The sequence below is a fragment of the Chrysemys picta genome, chromosome 20 (assembly GCF_011386835.1).
Source record: "Chrysemys picta bellii isolate R12L10 chromosome 20, ASM1138683v2, whole genome shotgun sequence".
Classification (NCBI taxonomy): Eukaryota; Metazoa; Chordata; order Testudines; family Emydidae; genus Chrysemys; species Chrysemys picta.
Window position 1 is genome coordinate 3152255 of NC_088810.1, and position 13603 is coordinate 3165857.

The 13603-nt window shown below is 62.7% G+C and overlaps 1 protein-coding gene across 1 annotated transcript; it reads right to left on the reverse strand.

Moving 5' to 3' along the window:
• Positions 1 to 536: 536 nt before the first annotated feature.
• HAS1 (hyaluronan synthase 1) lies at positions 537 to 6564 on the reverse strand. The gene is given in 7 exon segments (XM_065574291.1): positions 537 to 2904; positions 3250 to 3382; positions 4059 to 4199; positions 4202 to 4283; positions 4654 to 4815; positions 4818 to 5356; positions 6476 to 6564. Coding segments are annotated over 6 exon segments (1731 nt in total). The 5' UTR covers positions 5355 to 5356; positions 6476 to 6564; the 3' UTR covers positions 537 to 2228.
• Between the last annotated feature and the right edge of the window lie 7039 nt (positions 6565 to 13603).

Here is a 13603-nt window from a genome sequence, read left to right on the forward strand (position 1 = left end):
AAACCCTCCTGTTTTACGCTGGCTGAGAGTCGCTCTGGTCTAGAGAACGGGGTTGCATCAACCCCTTTGGGGGGTGGAGGCCCAAGGGGTCCAGAGCGAGGGGACTCCCTGAGGGGGCCCACGGAGAGAGACAGACGTTGCTAAGGCTCAGAGAGGTGTGGCTCCAGGAGGTGGAGGGGCCTAACCCCGAGAGTGGACCCCCGAGAAGGGCTGTCTCACTGAAAGGGGCACCCCCCATGGACTGCATGGGCCAAGAGTGGGCACGACCTATGAGTCTGTGACACCTGGCAGTCAGGGCTGGTTGCCCCAATGACCCAGTGTGGTGTAGGGATTACTGTGTTGCAGGGAGTGAGGTCAGATTCCTGGATAGACAACCCACGCACTGCACCCCAGAAGTGGCTGCATCTCAGCACCGGGCCAGGGGTCCATGTATAAAGCGAAGGCTTATCAATAATAATCCAAATGAACACAAGGAAAGTTAATGACAAGGGTCGAGGAGACAGATTTTACCAAAAAAATACATTTTATTTGCCACATTGTATAAAATAAATCCAATAAAAATCTCTCCTCTTAAATGGCTCTTTGTAATTATTACAGACAAATAAATAGACTACGTTCCTTCATTTCCCTGCTGGAGAGGGGCCTCCTCTCGCCTTCACAATCTGTAAAGTTTATCGAGGTGAAAGGATCCACCCAGCAAGAGCAGCAAATTTCCCCTCCAAACCTTCATCCCCAAACTCAGAATCTGGGGTGGGATTTTTTCAGTGCGAGCAAACGGCGACAGGATCTAAAGTTTGGAGCATTTGTCGGACTGGAGTGGGCAAACTGCGCAGGGCAGGATAAAAACCTACTACCGCCGTGAAGGGAGATCCTCCCGAAGCTTGCAGACATCACTGATTTGGAAGAGATGAGGTTTGACCAATGAGCGTGGCCATTCAGCAGACGTAACGACATCCACAACATAAAGTCCAGCAATGATGCGCTCCTCCCCAGAGACGGATGAATCTCAGCGTTGGGCGAGGGATCCCTGTGTAAACAGCTGCCCCACCCCAGATGCAGCTGCCTCTCAGTGCCATACTAGATAAACAGCTCCTGCACCCGACAGCAGAAACAGCGATGTCTCAGCGCCTGGCAAGGGATTCCCTGTGTAAACAGCCCCCGCGTCCCACCCCAGAGGCAGCTGCATTTCAACACTGGTTTAAGACAGTCCCAACGGAGACGTGCGGGTGTGGGAGCCGCAGACGATGAGATTAATAAATAAAACGAGGTCAGACAATTGCCTGGAGCTGAACATTAACCAGGTACTAGGGGAAAGACTGAAGTTTCCGAGCGACTGTGTCTTGGGCCTGACAGAGCTACGGGGCTGACGGGGGTGAAAAATCTACCACCCCCCCAGCCTCCCGAGCGCTGAAGAGATGCCCAACAGTCAGTGGAAGAAGGCGTCCAGCAGTGGACCTAGCGTCATTCGGGGGGGGTGTCCCAGAGGGAACCCCCCCCCTCTGCTGCTGTCGGTTGAATCTACGCTACGGGGTTAGGCTGGCATCGTTCCGCCACTGGAGCTATGCCACTATAGTCCCTGTAGTGTAGACATGGCCGTAGTGACGAGAGAACCCAGGAGTCCTGACTCCCAGCTGCCCTGCTCTAACCACTAGGCCAGTGGGTCTCAAACTTTTCCATTGGTGACCCCTTTCACACAGCAAGCCTCTGAGAGTGACCGCCCCCTTTATAAATTATTTTATGTTATTAAAATTAAATTATTATTTTACTAAAAACATTATATTAAACACTATTATAAATGCTGGAGGCAAGGCAGGGTCTGGGGTGGAGGCTGACAGCTTGTGACCCCCACATAACTTTGAAACCCCCTGAGGGGTCATGACCCCCAGTTTGAGACTCCCTGCACTAGACCCCATTCCCCTGTGAATGTCAGAGATAGAATCCGGGAGTCCGGGCTACTAGTCCCCTGCTCCCACCACTAGACCTTACTCCCCTCTCAGAGCTGGGGATAGAACCCAGGAATCCTGGCTCCCACACACCGCCTGCTCTAACCACTAGACCCCACTCCCCTCCCAGAGCAGGGGATGGAACCCAGGAGTCCTGGCGCCCTCACTCCCTTCACTCCCCATTAGCCATCACTTCCCTGTCTAATCCGGCCTTCCAGCTTCCCCATAGCCAGGCCGGGAGTGGGAGGTAGGAAGAGAATGACAAGGAACCCCGGCGTCCGGGCCTCACACCTGGACTGTGTAGTGATCGGCCCGCTTCCGGCAGCACCGCCGAATCCACACCCAGTACAGCAGCACCATGCCGGCCCAGTAGCCCAGGTAGACACCCACCCCGATGACCAGGTAGCCCACCTCGGCCTGCTTGACCAGGCTGGTCCAGTCGGCCAGGGCCTCTTGGTAGAGGGTGTAGCCCAGCCCCCCCAGCAGCAGCAGCCCCCAGATGGAGACGGGGAGCAGGGGCATCAAGTTGCCCACCATCTTCTTCCTCCCGGAGGTGCCCCAGCTGCTCTTGTTCATGGTGGCGATGGCGAAGTACTTGGCCGGCAGGAGGCCGCCCATGTAGAGCAGGGCGTAGAGGCTCATGAAGATCATGCGGGGGCTGCCCCGCAGCCAGCAGGCGTAGAGCGCCTTGACGCAGGCCACCAGCTGGACGCAGAGCAGGACCCACAGCACGTCCCACAGGCTGCCGCCGTAGAAGAGGCGCAGGACGGTGGCCGTCACGAAGAAGGGGAAGACGCCGGCCACCACGGCCTCGTAGGTCATCCACAGATGGTGCCGGTGCCACCAGAGGGCGTTGTAGAGCCACTCGCGGAAGTAGGACTTGGTCCAGCGGGTCTGCTGGGCCAGCCAGCGCAGGAACTGGGCGGGGGTCTCTGAGTAGCAGCGGGAGCGGGCTGTGTACCTGGTCGGGACAAGAGGGGGGCTTAGCTAATGCAGAGCTGGGGTTGGAACCCAGGAGTCCTGACTCCCGGCCCTCCTGCTCTAACCCCTAGACCCACTTCCCTCCCACAGCAAGGGAGAGAATTCAGGAGTCCTGGCTCCCAGCCCCGCCCTTTGTTAACCACTAGACCCCACTCCTCTCCCAGAACCGGGGATAGAACCCAGGTATCCTGGCTCCCAGCCCCCCCGCACACACACACTCTAACTGCTGGCCCCCACTGCCCTCCCAGAGCCAGGGAGAACCCGGGACTCCTGGCTCTGAGCCTCCCGAGGGGGGTTCTGGGGCGCAGGTGGGCCGTGCACTCACTTGGTGGCGTAGCCCATGCTCAGCATGCGGTTGGTGAGGTGCCGGTCGTCACCAAAGGTGCAGTGGGTGCCCAGGAATTTCTGGTTGTACCAGGACTCCAGGAACTGCTGCAGGAGGTCGTTCCGGTACAGGCCTGCAGGGGGCAGCAGGCAGCGCAGGGTCAGCAAAGCCAGAATTCCCAGCACTCCCTTCCCCATCCCTCCTAGAGCCGGGATAGAACCCCCTACTCCTGCCAACAGACCCCACTCCCCTCCCGGAGAGGGGGAGACCCCAGAAGTCCTGACACCCAGCCCCCCTACTCTAACCTCTAGACCCCACTCCCCTCCCAGAGCTGGGGAGAGAATCCAGGAGTCCTGGCTCCCAGCCCCTGCCCCTCGTTCTAACCAACAGACCCCACTCCCTTCCCAGAGCGGTGGAGAACCGAGATGTCCTGGCTGCCAGCCCCCCTTCTCTAACCACTAGACCCCAATCCCCTCCCAGAGCTGGGGATAGAACCCAGGAGTCCTGGCTCCCAGTCCCCCGCTCTAACCACTAGACCCCACTCCCCTTCCAGAGCTGGAAAGAGAACCCAGGACTCCTGGCTCCCAGCCTCCCGCTCTAACCACTAGACCCCACTCCCCTTCCAGAGCTGGGGATAGAACCCAGGAGTCCTGGCTCCCAGTCCCCCGCTCTAACCACTAGACTCCACTCCCCTTCCAGAGCTGGGGAGAGAACCCAGGAGTTCTGACAACCCAGGCCCCCGGCTCTAATCACTGGACCCCACTCCCCTCCCAGGGCGTGGGAGAACCCAGGCGCCCTGGCAGGCTCACCCAGGGGCCCGCTGATGCAGGAGACGCAGTCGAAGTAGGACTGGCAGGCGCGCTCCACGTTGAAGGCCATCCAGTAGCGCAAGCTGCTCATGAAGCTGATGAAGGAGTCGGAGATGTTCAGGATCCGCACGTCACCCCCACGGCTCCGTAGTGCTTGTTGGCCTCCAACACCTTCACCAGCTCCACCGTGGCCCTGGGGTCCAGCTTGGTGTCTGAGTCGCACACCTGGGGGCAGCCAAGAAGGGGTGTTACCTGCTGAGTCCCCCCAGGGGGAGCTGTGCTGAACCTCATGCCCAGTGCATCGCTAGGGGGCGCTGTGCTGCAGGGGGCAGGGTGGGGGCTCTCCCCTGGCAGTCAGGACTGGCCTGATGCCCCAGCGTGGTGCTAGGGGGCGCTGTGCTGCAGGGGGTAGGGTGGGGGGGTTCTCCTTTGGCAGGCAGTGCTGGCCCTGATGCCCCAAGGGAGTGGGGTGCTGCAGGGGGTGGGGTGGGGGGGTTCTCCCCTGGCAGGCAGGGGTGGCCCTCATGCCCAGAACGGCAGTGGGGGGCGCTGTGCTGGGGGAGTGGGGGGAGGGTAGCCTGCTCATTGCTCCTACCTGGATATAGTCCACCGAGTTGCCCAGCGCCCTGAAGGCCGTGTACATCACCTCCCGCTTCCCGCCCCATCGCTGCATGACGCAGACACATCGCCTGGAGCGGATCAACTCCTCCACCACCAGCTGGCCTGGGTCCAACATCTCCACCTCGGTGTAGGGGCCAGCTCCTCCCCTCCTGCCCCCTGGGAGCCGCTGCCCCTTTCCTTGCCCTCCAGCGGGGGCTGCTGGTGGTAGTTGTTCTCCCAGACGTAGGTGCCCACATCCTCGCCGGCGAAGACCTCTCGGAACATGTCCATCATGTAGCGGTCGTCGGGGCTGTTGCCGTCGATCACCATGAGGATCCGCAGCTTCTCGCGGGGGTACAGGGTGGCCCGCACCGACTCCAGGCACTGCCGGAGGTAGGACGGGTCTTCTTGGTAGGCCGAGATGGTCAACGCCACCGTCTTGGTGTAGCTACAGGTCAACGACTCCCTCCTCATCCGCCGGTGCTCCAGGAAGGCGAAGAAGCTTTGGACGGCCAGGTGGGCGGTGAGGAAGGCTCCGTAGAGGCCGAAGGCCATGATCTGAAACTGGTCGGCCACCAGCTGGATCCCAGCGACGTAGGCCCATGTCAGGACCCCCAAGATGAGCAGGGCAAAGACGATGGTGAGGATGCGGCGCCCGGTGGAGAGGAGGTATTTAGGCACTTTTCTGGGGTCCATCTCTGCAAGGGACAGGAATGGGGTGAGCTGCGGTTGGGTGGGTGTGGACTGGACCCCCCAGGGCTCAGCAATGGGGGGGGTTCACTGCCCAAGGCTGCCCAAACTGGCAAGAGCTCTGGGGCATGGCCATAAAGATGATTAAACCGGGCTGGGAAGGAGGCGTTGTCAGGATGATGGCAACTGGCACCCGAAAGGGTCCGTTTGAATAAATAAATGACCCACACAGAGCGTGACACTCCCCGTCAGGGAACCCAGGAGCATTGGCTCCTGGTCCCCCCTGCTGTGACCCACCAGACCCCATCCTCTCCCAGAACCAGGGAGAGAACTCAGGAGTCCTGGCTCCCAGCCCCCACCCTTTGCTCTAACCACCAGCCCCCCATTCATCTCCCAGAGCTGGGGATAGAACCCAGGAGTCCTGGGTCCCAGACCCTCCCCCCCCCGCTTTAACCGCTAGCCTCTCCTCCACTCCCTGAGCCAAGGAGTGAACCCAGGAGCAGGGCCGGCTTTAGGCTGATTCCCCCAATTCCCCGGAATCGGGCCCCCGCGCCTGCGCCGAAGAGGGCCCTGCGCCTTACTCACCCGGCAGTGGTCCGCTCCGGGTCTTCGGCGGCATTTCGGCATCGGGGGGGTCCTTCAGTGCCGCGGAAGACGCGGAGTGGATCCCCCACCGCCCAAGTGCCACCGAAGTCCCGGACCGCCACCGGCTATTCGAATCGGGCCCCGCAGACCCTAAAGCCGGCCCTGCCAGGAGTCCTGGCTCCCAACCCCCACCCCCTACTCTAACCACCAGCCCCCATTCATCTCCCAGAGCTGGGGATAGAACCCAGGAGTCCTGGCTCCCAGACACCCCCCCCCCCGCTCTAACCACTAGCCTCCCCTCCCGTCCACTCCCTGAGCCAAGGAGAGAACCCAGGAGTCCTGGCTTCCAGACCCCCCCGCTTTAACCGCTAGCCTCCCCTCCACTTCCTGAGCCAAGGAGAGAACCCAGGAGTCCTGGCTCCCAGCCCCCAGCCTCTACTCTAACCACCAGCCCCCATTCATCTCCCAGAGCTGGGGATAGAACCCAGGAGTCCTGGCTCCTGCCTCCCCCAGCTCTAACCACTGGACCCCACTCCCCTCACCTGCTGCCGGCTGCTCTCCCGCTGGTGCTAGCAGTTCTGTCTCCCTCACTGCGGCGGGGGGGAGCTTTGACCACGGGGAGGAGGGTGTTGGCGGCGGGGGGAGGGGGACACGCTGTGTCTGCGTCAGGCTGGGCGACCCAGCCTCCCCCCACTAAAGTGTCACCCCCCCTTCCTCTTCCCAGCTGCGCCCCTCCCCCCAGCCACGCTTCCTCCCCCGCCCCCGCAGGCTGGGAATTTACTGCCCATGCACCGAGCCCTGAATATTGGCCCGGTCCCCTGTTCTCTCAGGGGGCTGCGGGTCGGGAGTGAGGGGCACCGGCGGGGGGGGGGGAGGGGGGGTTCCTGGGCTCTGAGCTGTGGGGGCTGGAACGTCAGCGGGTTGGGGGCGGGGCAGCCCAGTGAGTAACCCCCCCCCCGCCCCTCGACTCGCAGGTGGGTCCTGCTGGTCAGTCGGGGGGGGGGGGGGCGCTGGATGGTAACCAGACAGGACGTGGGGAGGGGGTCGAGCAGCAGAGAGAGCACCAGGGAACCTGCCACCCCCCAGCCCTGCCGGTGCCCCTCACTCCCGACCCGCAGCCCCCCTGCCAGGCCAGCCCTGGGCACCCCCCCCCAGCCCTGCCGGTGCCCCTCACTCCCGCCCTGCAGCCCCCTGCCAGCCCAGCCCGGGGCTCCCCCCCCCCAGCCCTGTGGGTGCCCCTCACTCCCGACCCGCAGCCCCCTGCTAGCCCAGCCCCAGAGCTGACGCTGGGACCTTCCCTAATCCTGCCCCAGACAAGCCCGTTGTCAGGGTGGCGACAAAATAAATAGATGGGACTTGAGCAATACGGTGCCCCGCCCCCCCGTCATCCACTTTTCCATGAACTCCATCCCAGCCCCTCCAGATCCCCCCTCCCCTTCTGCCTGTGCTAGCCCTTGCCCCATAGATCCCCCCTCCTGTCCTCCTGTCTGTGCCAACTCCTGCCCCAGAGATCCCCCCCTCCCCTCCCCCTGCCTGTGCCAGCCCCTGCCCCACAGATCCCCCCTCCCCTCCTGTCTGTGCCAGCCGCTGCCCACAGATCCCCGCTCCTGTCCCCCTACCTTTGTCAGCTCCTGCCCCACAGATCCTCCCTCCCCTCCCCTTCTGCCTGTTCCAGCCCCTGCCCCACAGATACCCCCTCCCCTCCCCTGCCTGTTCCAGCCCCTGCCCCACAGATCCTCCTCCCCTCCCCTGCCTCTGCCAGCCCCCTGCCTGTGCCAGTTCTGCCCCAGAGATCCCCCCACCTATTCTCCCTGGGCTGTGCTAGCCTCTGCCCCCACAGATACCCCCTCCCCTCCCCCTGCCTGTTCAGCCCCTGCCCCACAGATCCTCCTCCCCTCCCCTGCCTCTGCCAGCCCCCTGCCTGTGCCAGCTCCTGCCCCAGAGATCCCCCCACCTATTCTCCCTGGGCTGTGCCAGCCCCTGCCCCACAGATTCTCCCTCATCTCTTCCCCCGGGTTTTACCAGTCCCTGCCCCACAGATCCACCCATCCCCTCCCCCTGCCTGTGCCAGGCCCTGCACCAGAGATCCCCCCATCTTCTCCCCCTGGGCTCTGCCAGCCCCTGCCCCACAGAGCCCCCCACCCCTCTCTGCTGAGCTGCCCCCCTCTCACACAGGTGCCAACACCCTCCCCTCTACAGCCCCAACCTGCTGCGCGCCCACTGGGGAAGTTTTCAAGCAGGCAGATGTGTGTGTGGGGGGGGGGCGGGTGAAGTGTGGGAGGGTGGGGGCTGGGCTGTGTGACTCGCAGCCCCCCCCCCATCCCTGCTGGGGTGCGGGGCTGGGAGCTGGGGCTAGCGATGGGGGGGGGGGTTTCCGGGAATTCGGGGCACTGGGTGTCACCCAGGCTGACCACACTCTGCATTCCTGGCGTGGTTCTGGGCTGTGCCAAGCCCCTTGGACAACCAACTTCCGGGGGGGCAGGGCCGGATTGCTCATTCCCTCTCCCATCTCTCCCCCCCCCCCCCCGCAAGGGGACTGGGATATGGGGCCTTTCCCTCGGAGTGTGGGGGGTGGGGGAGGAAGACAGGCTGGCTCTGGGGTAGGGGGTTCTTTGGCCTCATGTGTGAATGGAGTTTGCCGGGTCTCAGCCCCCGCCCACCCCGGACACTGACCCACTCCCTGGATGGACCACAGGGACTCAGCCCCCTCCACACCCATGCTGGGATGGGGGAAACACAGTGAGGTGGGGGCATGTATCTGAGCTACCAGACCTCTGCCCTGAGCTGGGACCCAGGTGTCCGGCTGGTGTAATCCCCACTCCCCAGCCGTGAATCTCTGCTCCGGGCTCCTGGCCCTGCCCGAAGGCAGCCGGATGATCCTGCCCCCTTTCCAGAGGGCACGGCCGGGGAGAGGACCCAGGCGTCCTGCCCTCTGCTTTGCCTCTCAGAGGGAATGTGCCCCAATACGTGCTAGGGTAACCTGGCTGAGAACCTGCGGCCCCACCACCCGACAGTCCAGGGAGGTTGTGACCTCCCCGGTGCCAGCCAAGGGGCTGGATCTCTGTCCTGGAGGCCCCCAGCTGCCGGGCTCCCTGCCCCCCACTCCTTCCCAGTGCCCCCCCAGCCCCCAACCTTGTAACCTCCAGACTCTCCCTAACCTCAGGCCCCCAGACCCACCTCTGCCCCCTTGATCTCACTGACCCTGTCCCCCAGCGCTCTGCCCCAGTAGGCCCACGTCTTGGCCCCTCCCTGCCCCCAGCCCACCCCCCACCCTCCTTGACTTGACTGCCCCAGCCCCTCCATAACCCCAGCCCACCAGCCCCACTAACACCGCCCCTCCCCCCCGGTGCCCTCTGACTCCAGCTTCCAGGATCCCTGAGTCTGCATCTCGCAGGGGTGTGAATGGGGAGTTCCCGGCTTTGCCGATTCCATTCGCTTTGACCTCATGCACCCCACCCCGGGCCGGCCCGGGGATCAGAGCTGTGAAGCAACGGACAGATTAGTGAGCGTAGCAACCAGGGGAATGGGACTTGTGGCAAAACAGGGGTATAGGAGACTCCCAGTCACTGGGGGATTAGTGGGGAGAACCTGCGGGACTCCCTGCCACTGGGCATCAGCGGGTTTAACCTGAGAAACTCCCGGCCACTGGGGTTAACCCATGGGACTCCCTGCCACTGGGGATTAGCAGTGGTAGCCAGACCCGTTGGGCCAGGCATTGCCCCACTGAGCTCGCACACTGTTACCCAGTGGAACTCCCTGCCACTGGAGGCTGGATACAGGGGAGACGGCACCTTCTCGAGGAGCAGCGTCGCCTGGGAGGGAGGTGTCCCAGGCCTAGACAGGTGTGTGGGAGGAGCTGCAGGTTGGCCCGGGATCCCGGAGGCTCTCTCTATGGCAGCCTTCCCGGCACACACTGGCACGGGACAGGGTTCAGGGGAAGCCTTCCCAGCATACTCTCTGCACAATGGGCTGACTCAGCCCTGACCTCAGTCAGGCGCTCCCCAGACCAGACTGAGCATTGGGCAATCGGGGAAACAAGGGAATGGCAGCATGACTCAGGAGGGGAGGGGAGTCTAGTGGTTAGAGCAGGAGGCTTCTGAGAGCCCAGACTCCTGGGTTCTCTCCCCGGAGTCTGGGCTCCCAGGGAGGGGAGTGAGATCTAGCTGTTAGATCAGGGCGATGGGGGTCTGGGAGCAGGACACCTGGGTTCTCTCCCCAGCTCAGGAAGGGCAGCGGGATCTAGCGGTTAGAGCAGGGGGAGGTGGGGGTCTGGGAGCCAGGACACCTGGGTTCTCTCCCTGGCTCGCAGAGGGCAGTGGGATCTAGTGGTTAGAGGGGGTGGGGGTCTGGGAGCCAGGACTCTTGGGTTCTTTCCCCGGTTCAGGGAGGGCAGCGGGATCTAGCGGTTAGAGCAGGGGAGTGGGAGTCTGGGAACCAGGATGTCTGGGTTCTCTCCCCAGCTCAGGGAGGGCAGCGGGATCTAGTGGTTAGAGCAGGGGGGGGTGGGGGTCTGGGAGCCAGGACACCTGGGTTCTCTCCCTGGCTCAGGGAGGGCAGTGGGATCTAGTGCTTAGAGGGGATGGGGGTCTGGGAGCCAGGACTCCTGGGTTCTCTCCCTGGCTCACGGAGGGCAGTGGGATCTAGTGCTTAGAGGGGGTGGGGGTCTGGGAGCCAGGACTCCTGGGTTCTCTCCCTGGCTCAGGGAGGGCAGTGGGATCTAGTGGTTAGAGGGGGTGGGGGTCTGGGATCCAGGACTCCTGGGTTCTCTCCCAGGCTCAGGGAGGGCAGCGGGATCTAGTGGTCAGAGGCTGGCGGGGTCCCGTTGCCATGGCAGCAGGGTAGCCGTCTCCCAAACAGTCTGTGCTTAGCGGTAATCAGGCCATGGCTCAGGGCGCTGACATTTCCTCTCCAGCTGCCGGGGAACCTCCGCCCGGCAACACCCGTCCCCTGGGGCCGCCCGCCTGTCACTGAGACAAAGCAGGAGCCCGAGGGATGTGCCAGGCCCCCCACCCTGCTCTAACCACTACACCCCCTTCCCCTCCCAGAGCCCAGGAGAGAACCAGGGATGGTCTAGATCGGGGTGGGCAAACTTTGGGTATGGAAATTGTATGGCGGGCCATGAATGCTCACGAAACTGGGGGTTGGGGTGCGGGAGGGGGTGAGGGCTCTGGCTGGGGGTGCAGGCTCTGGGTGGAGCTGAGGATGAGGGTTGGGGGTGCAGGAGGGGGATCAGGGCTGGGGCAGGGGGTTGGGGCATGGGAGGGGGGAGTCAGGGGTGCAAGCTCCAGGCGGTGCTTACCTCAAGTAGCAGCATGTCCCCCCTCCGGCTCCTACGCAACGGCGTGGCCAGGCAGCTCCGTGCACTGCCCCGTCCACAGGCACCGCCCCTGCAGCTCCCATTGGCCACGGTTCCCAGCCAATAGGAGCTGCAGAGGCAGCGCTTGGGGTCGGGACAGCGTGCGGAGCCCCCTGGCTGCCACTATGTGTAGGAGCCAGATGGGGGACATGCCCACTGCTTCCAGGAGCCGCGTGGAGTCATGGCACGCGCAGAGCGGGGCAAGCCCCTGACCCCGCTCCCCAACTGGAGCGGGGAAAGCCCTGGACCCTGGTACCCAGCGGGAGCTCGAGAATTAAAACATCTGAAGGGCCAGATGTGGCCCCCGGGCCGTAGTTTGATCACGCCTGGTCTAGATAATACGTAGTCCTGCCTTGAGTGCAGGGGACTGGAGGAGATGACCTCTCGAGGTCCCTTCCAGTTCTCTGATTCCATGTGTCCTGGTGCTCAGCCCCCCTGGTCTAACCACTAGACACCACTCCCCTTCCATAGCTGGGGATAGATCCCAGGAGTCCTGCTCCCAGGCCACCCTGCTCTAACCACTTGACCCCTCCCTGAGCCCAGGAGAGAACCCAGGAGTCCTGGCTCCCAGCCCCTCCACTGTAACCACTAGACACCACTCCCCTTCCATAGCTGGGGATAGATCCCAGGAGTCCTGCTCCCAGCCCCCCCTGCTCTAACCACTTGACCCCGCTCCCCTTCCTGAGCCCAGGAGAGAATCCAGGGGTCCCGGCTCCCAGCCTCCCCCCACTGTAACCACTAGACCCCACTCCCCTCCCAGAGCTGGAGATAGAACCCAGGAGTCCTGGCTCCCAGCCCCACCCTGCTCTAACCCACCAGCCCCCACTCCCCTCCCCAAGCCTGGGAGAGAACCCAGGAGTCCCAGCTCACAGCCCCACCCCTGCTCTAACCCACCAGCCCCCACTCCCCTCCCCAAGCCTGAGAGAGAACCCAGGAGTCCCGGCTCCCAACCCTCATCTCCTGCTGTAACCACTAGACCCCACTCCCCTCCCAGAGCTGGGGAGAGAACCCAGAAGTCGCCTGTATGTTCTGGAATGATTTAGGTGCCACCTGCTGATGAAATTGTGCATCGCACCTTGTCCGCTCATCTTTATCCCTGTCCTAGACCCATGTGCAGCGTGTGCTGGTCGGACTAAATCCAGCTGAGGCTGATGTGTTCGAGCGGGGGGCGGGGGGGAGCTGGGAGCCAGGACTCCTGGGTTCTATCCCTGGCCCTGGGTGGGGAGTGGGGTCTAGTGGTTAGAGCAGGGGGAGCTGGGAGCCAGGACTTCTGGGTTCTCTCCCTGGCCCTGGGCAGGGAGTGGGGTCTAGTGGTTAGAGCAGGGGGAGCTGGGAGCCAGGACTCCTGGGTTCTCTCCCTGGCCCTGGGCGGGGAGTGGGGTCTAGTGGTTAGAGCAGGGGGAGCTGGGAGCCAGGACTCCTGGGTTCTCTCCCTGGCCCTGGGCGGGGAGTGGGATCTAGGGGATTGTGATAAATGAAATGTGTGTGTGTGTGGTGGGGGAGTAGCTCCCTCTGATGGACACCCAGCCAGCCAGTTAGCTCTAAAATCCCTCTTGGTAGCTGTTCTCTACTTGTTTTACCTGTAAAGGGTTAAAAAGTCCCCCCACCCCCACCCCCACCCTAAAACCTAAAATGTACCCTGTTAATTCTCTCAGGCCCTTTTATTCCCGAGAAATCGAGGTTCTCCAGTTTACAGCCCAGGAGAGAGAGACACTGAGTGGCCTGAAGGAGTGTACCACGGTGGCATGGAAGAGGTGAGCCCTTCCACGGCCCTTGGGCGTAAGCAGCGACAGCAAATCCAGGAGCTGTGCACCAGCTTCGCGCCAATGTTTTCCGCCACCCCAGGACGGCCAGAACGGGCGTACCACTCCGCTGACACAGGTAATGCTCGCCCAATTAGAGCCCAACCCTACCGGATGGCTCCTCAAGCCAAAACCGCCATAGAAACCGAGCTCCAGGACATATTACAGATTGGTGTAGTCCACCCCTCTGAGAGTGCATGGGCCTCTCCAGTGGTTCTGGTTGCCAAACCAGACAGGGAAATCCGCTTTTGTAACTCAGCTAAATGCTGTAACTCTCCCAGAGAACTATCCAATGCCGGGCACAGATGAGCTGTTGGAGAAACTGGGACGTGCCCCGTTCATCTCCACCGTAGACTTAACTGAGGGGGACTGGCAAGTGCTGCTGGATGACCCAGCCAAGGAAAGGTCAGCCTTCATCACCCATGCAGGGCTGTATGAATTTAATGTGCCCCCTTTCGGACTGCGAAATGCACCCGCCACCTTCTAGAGACTGGTAGATAACCTTCTGGCTG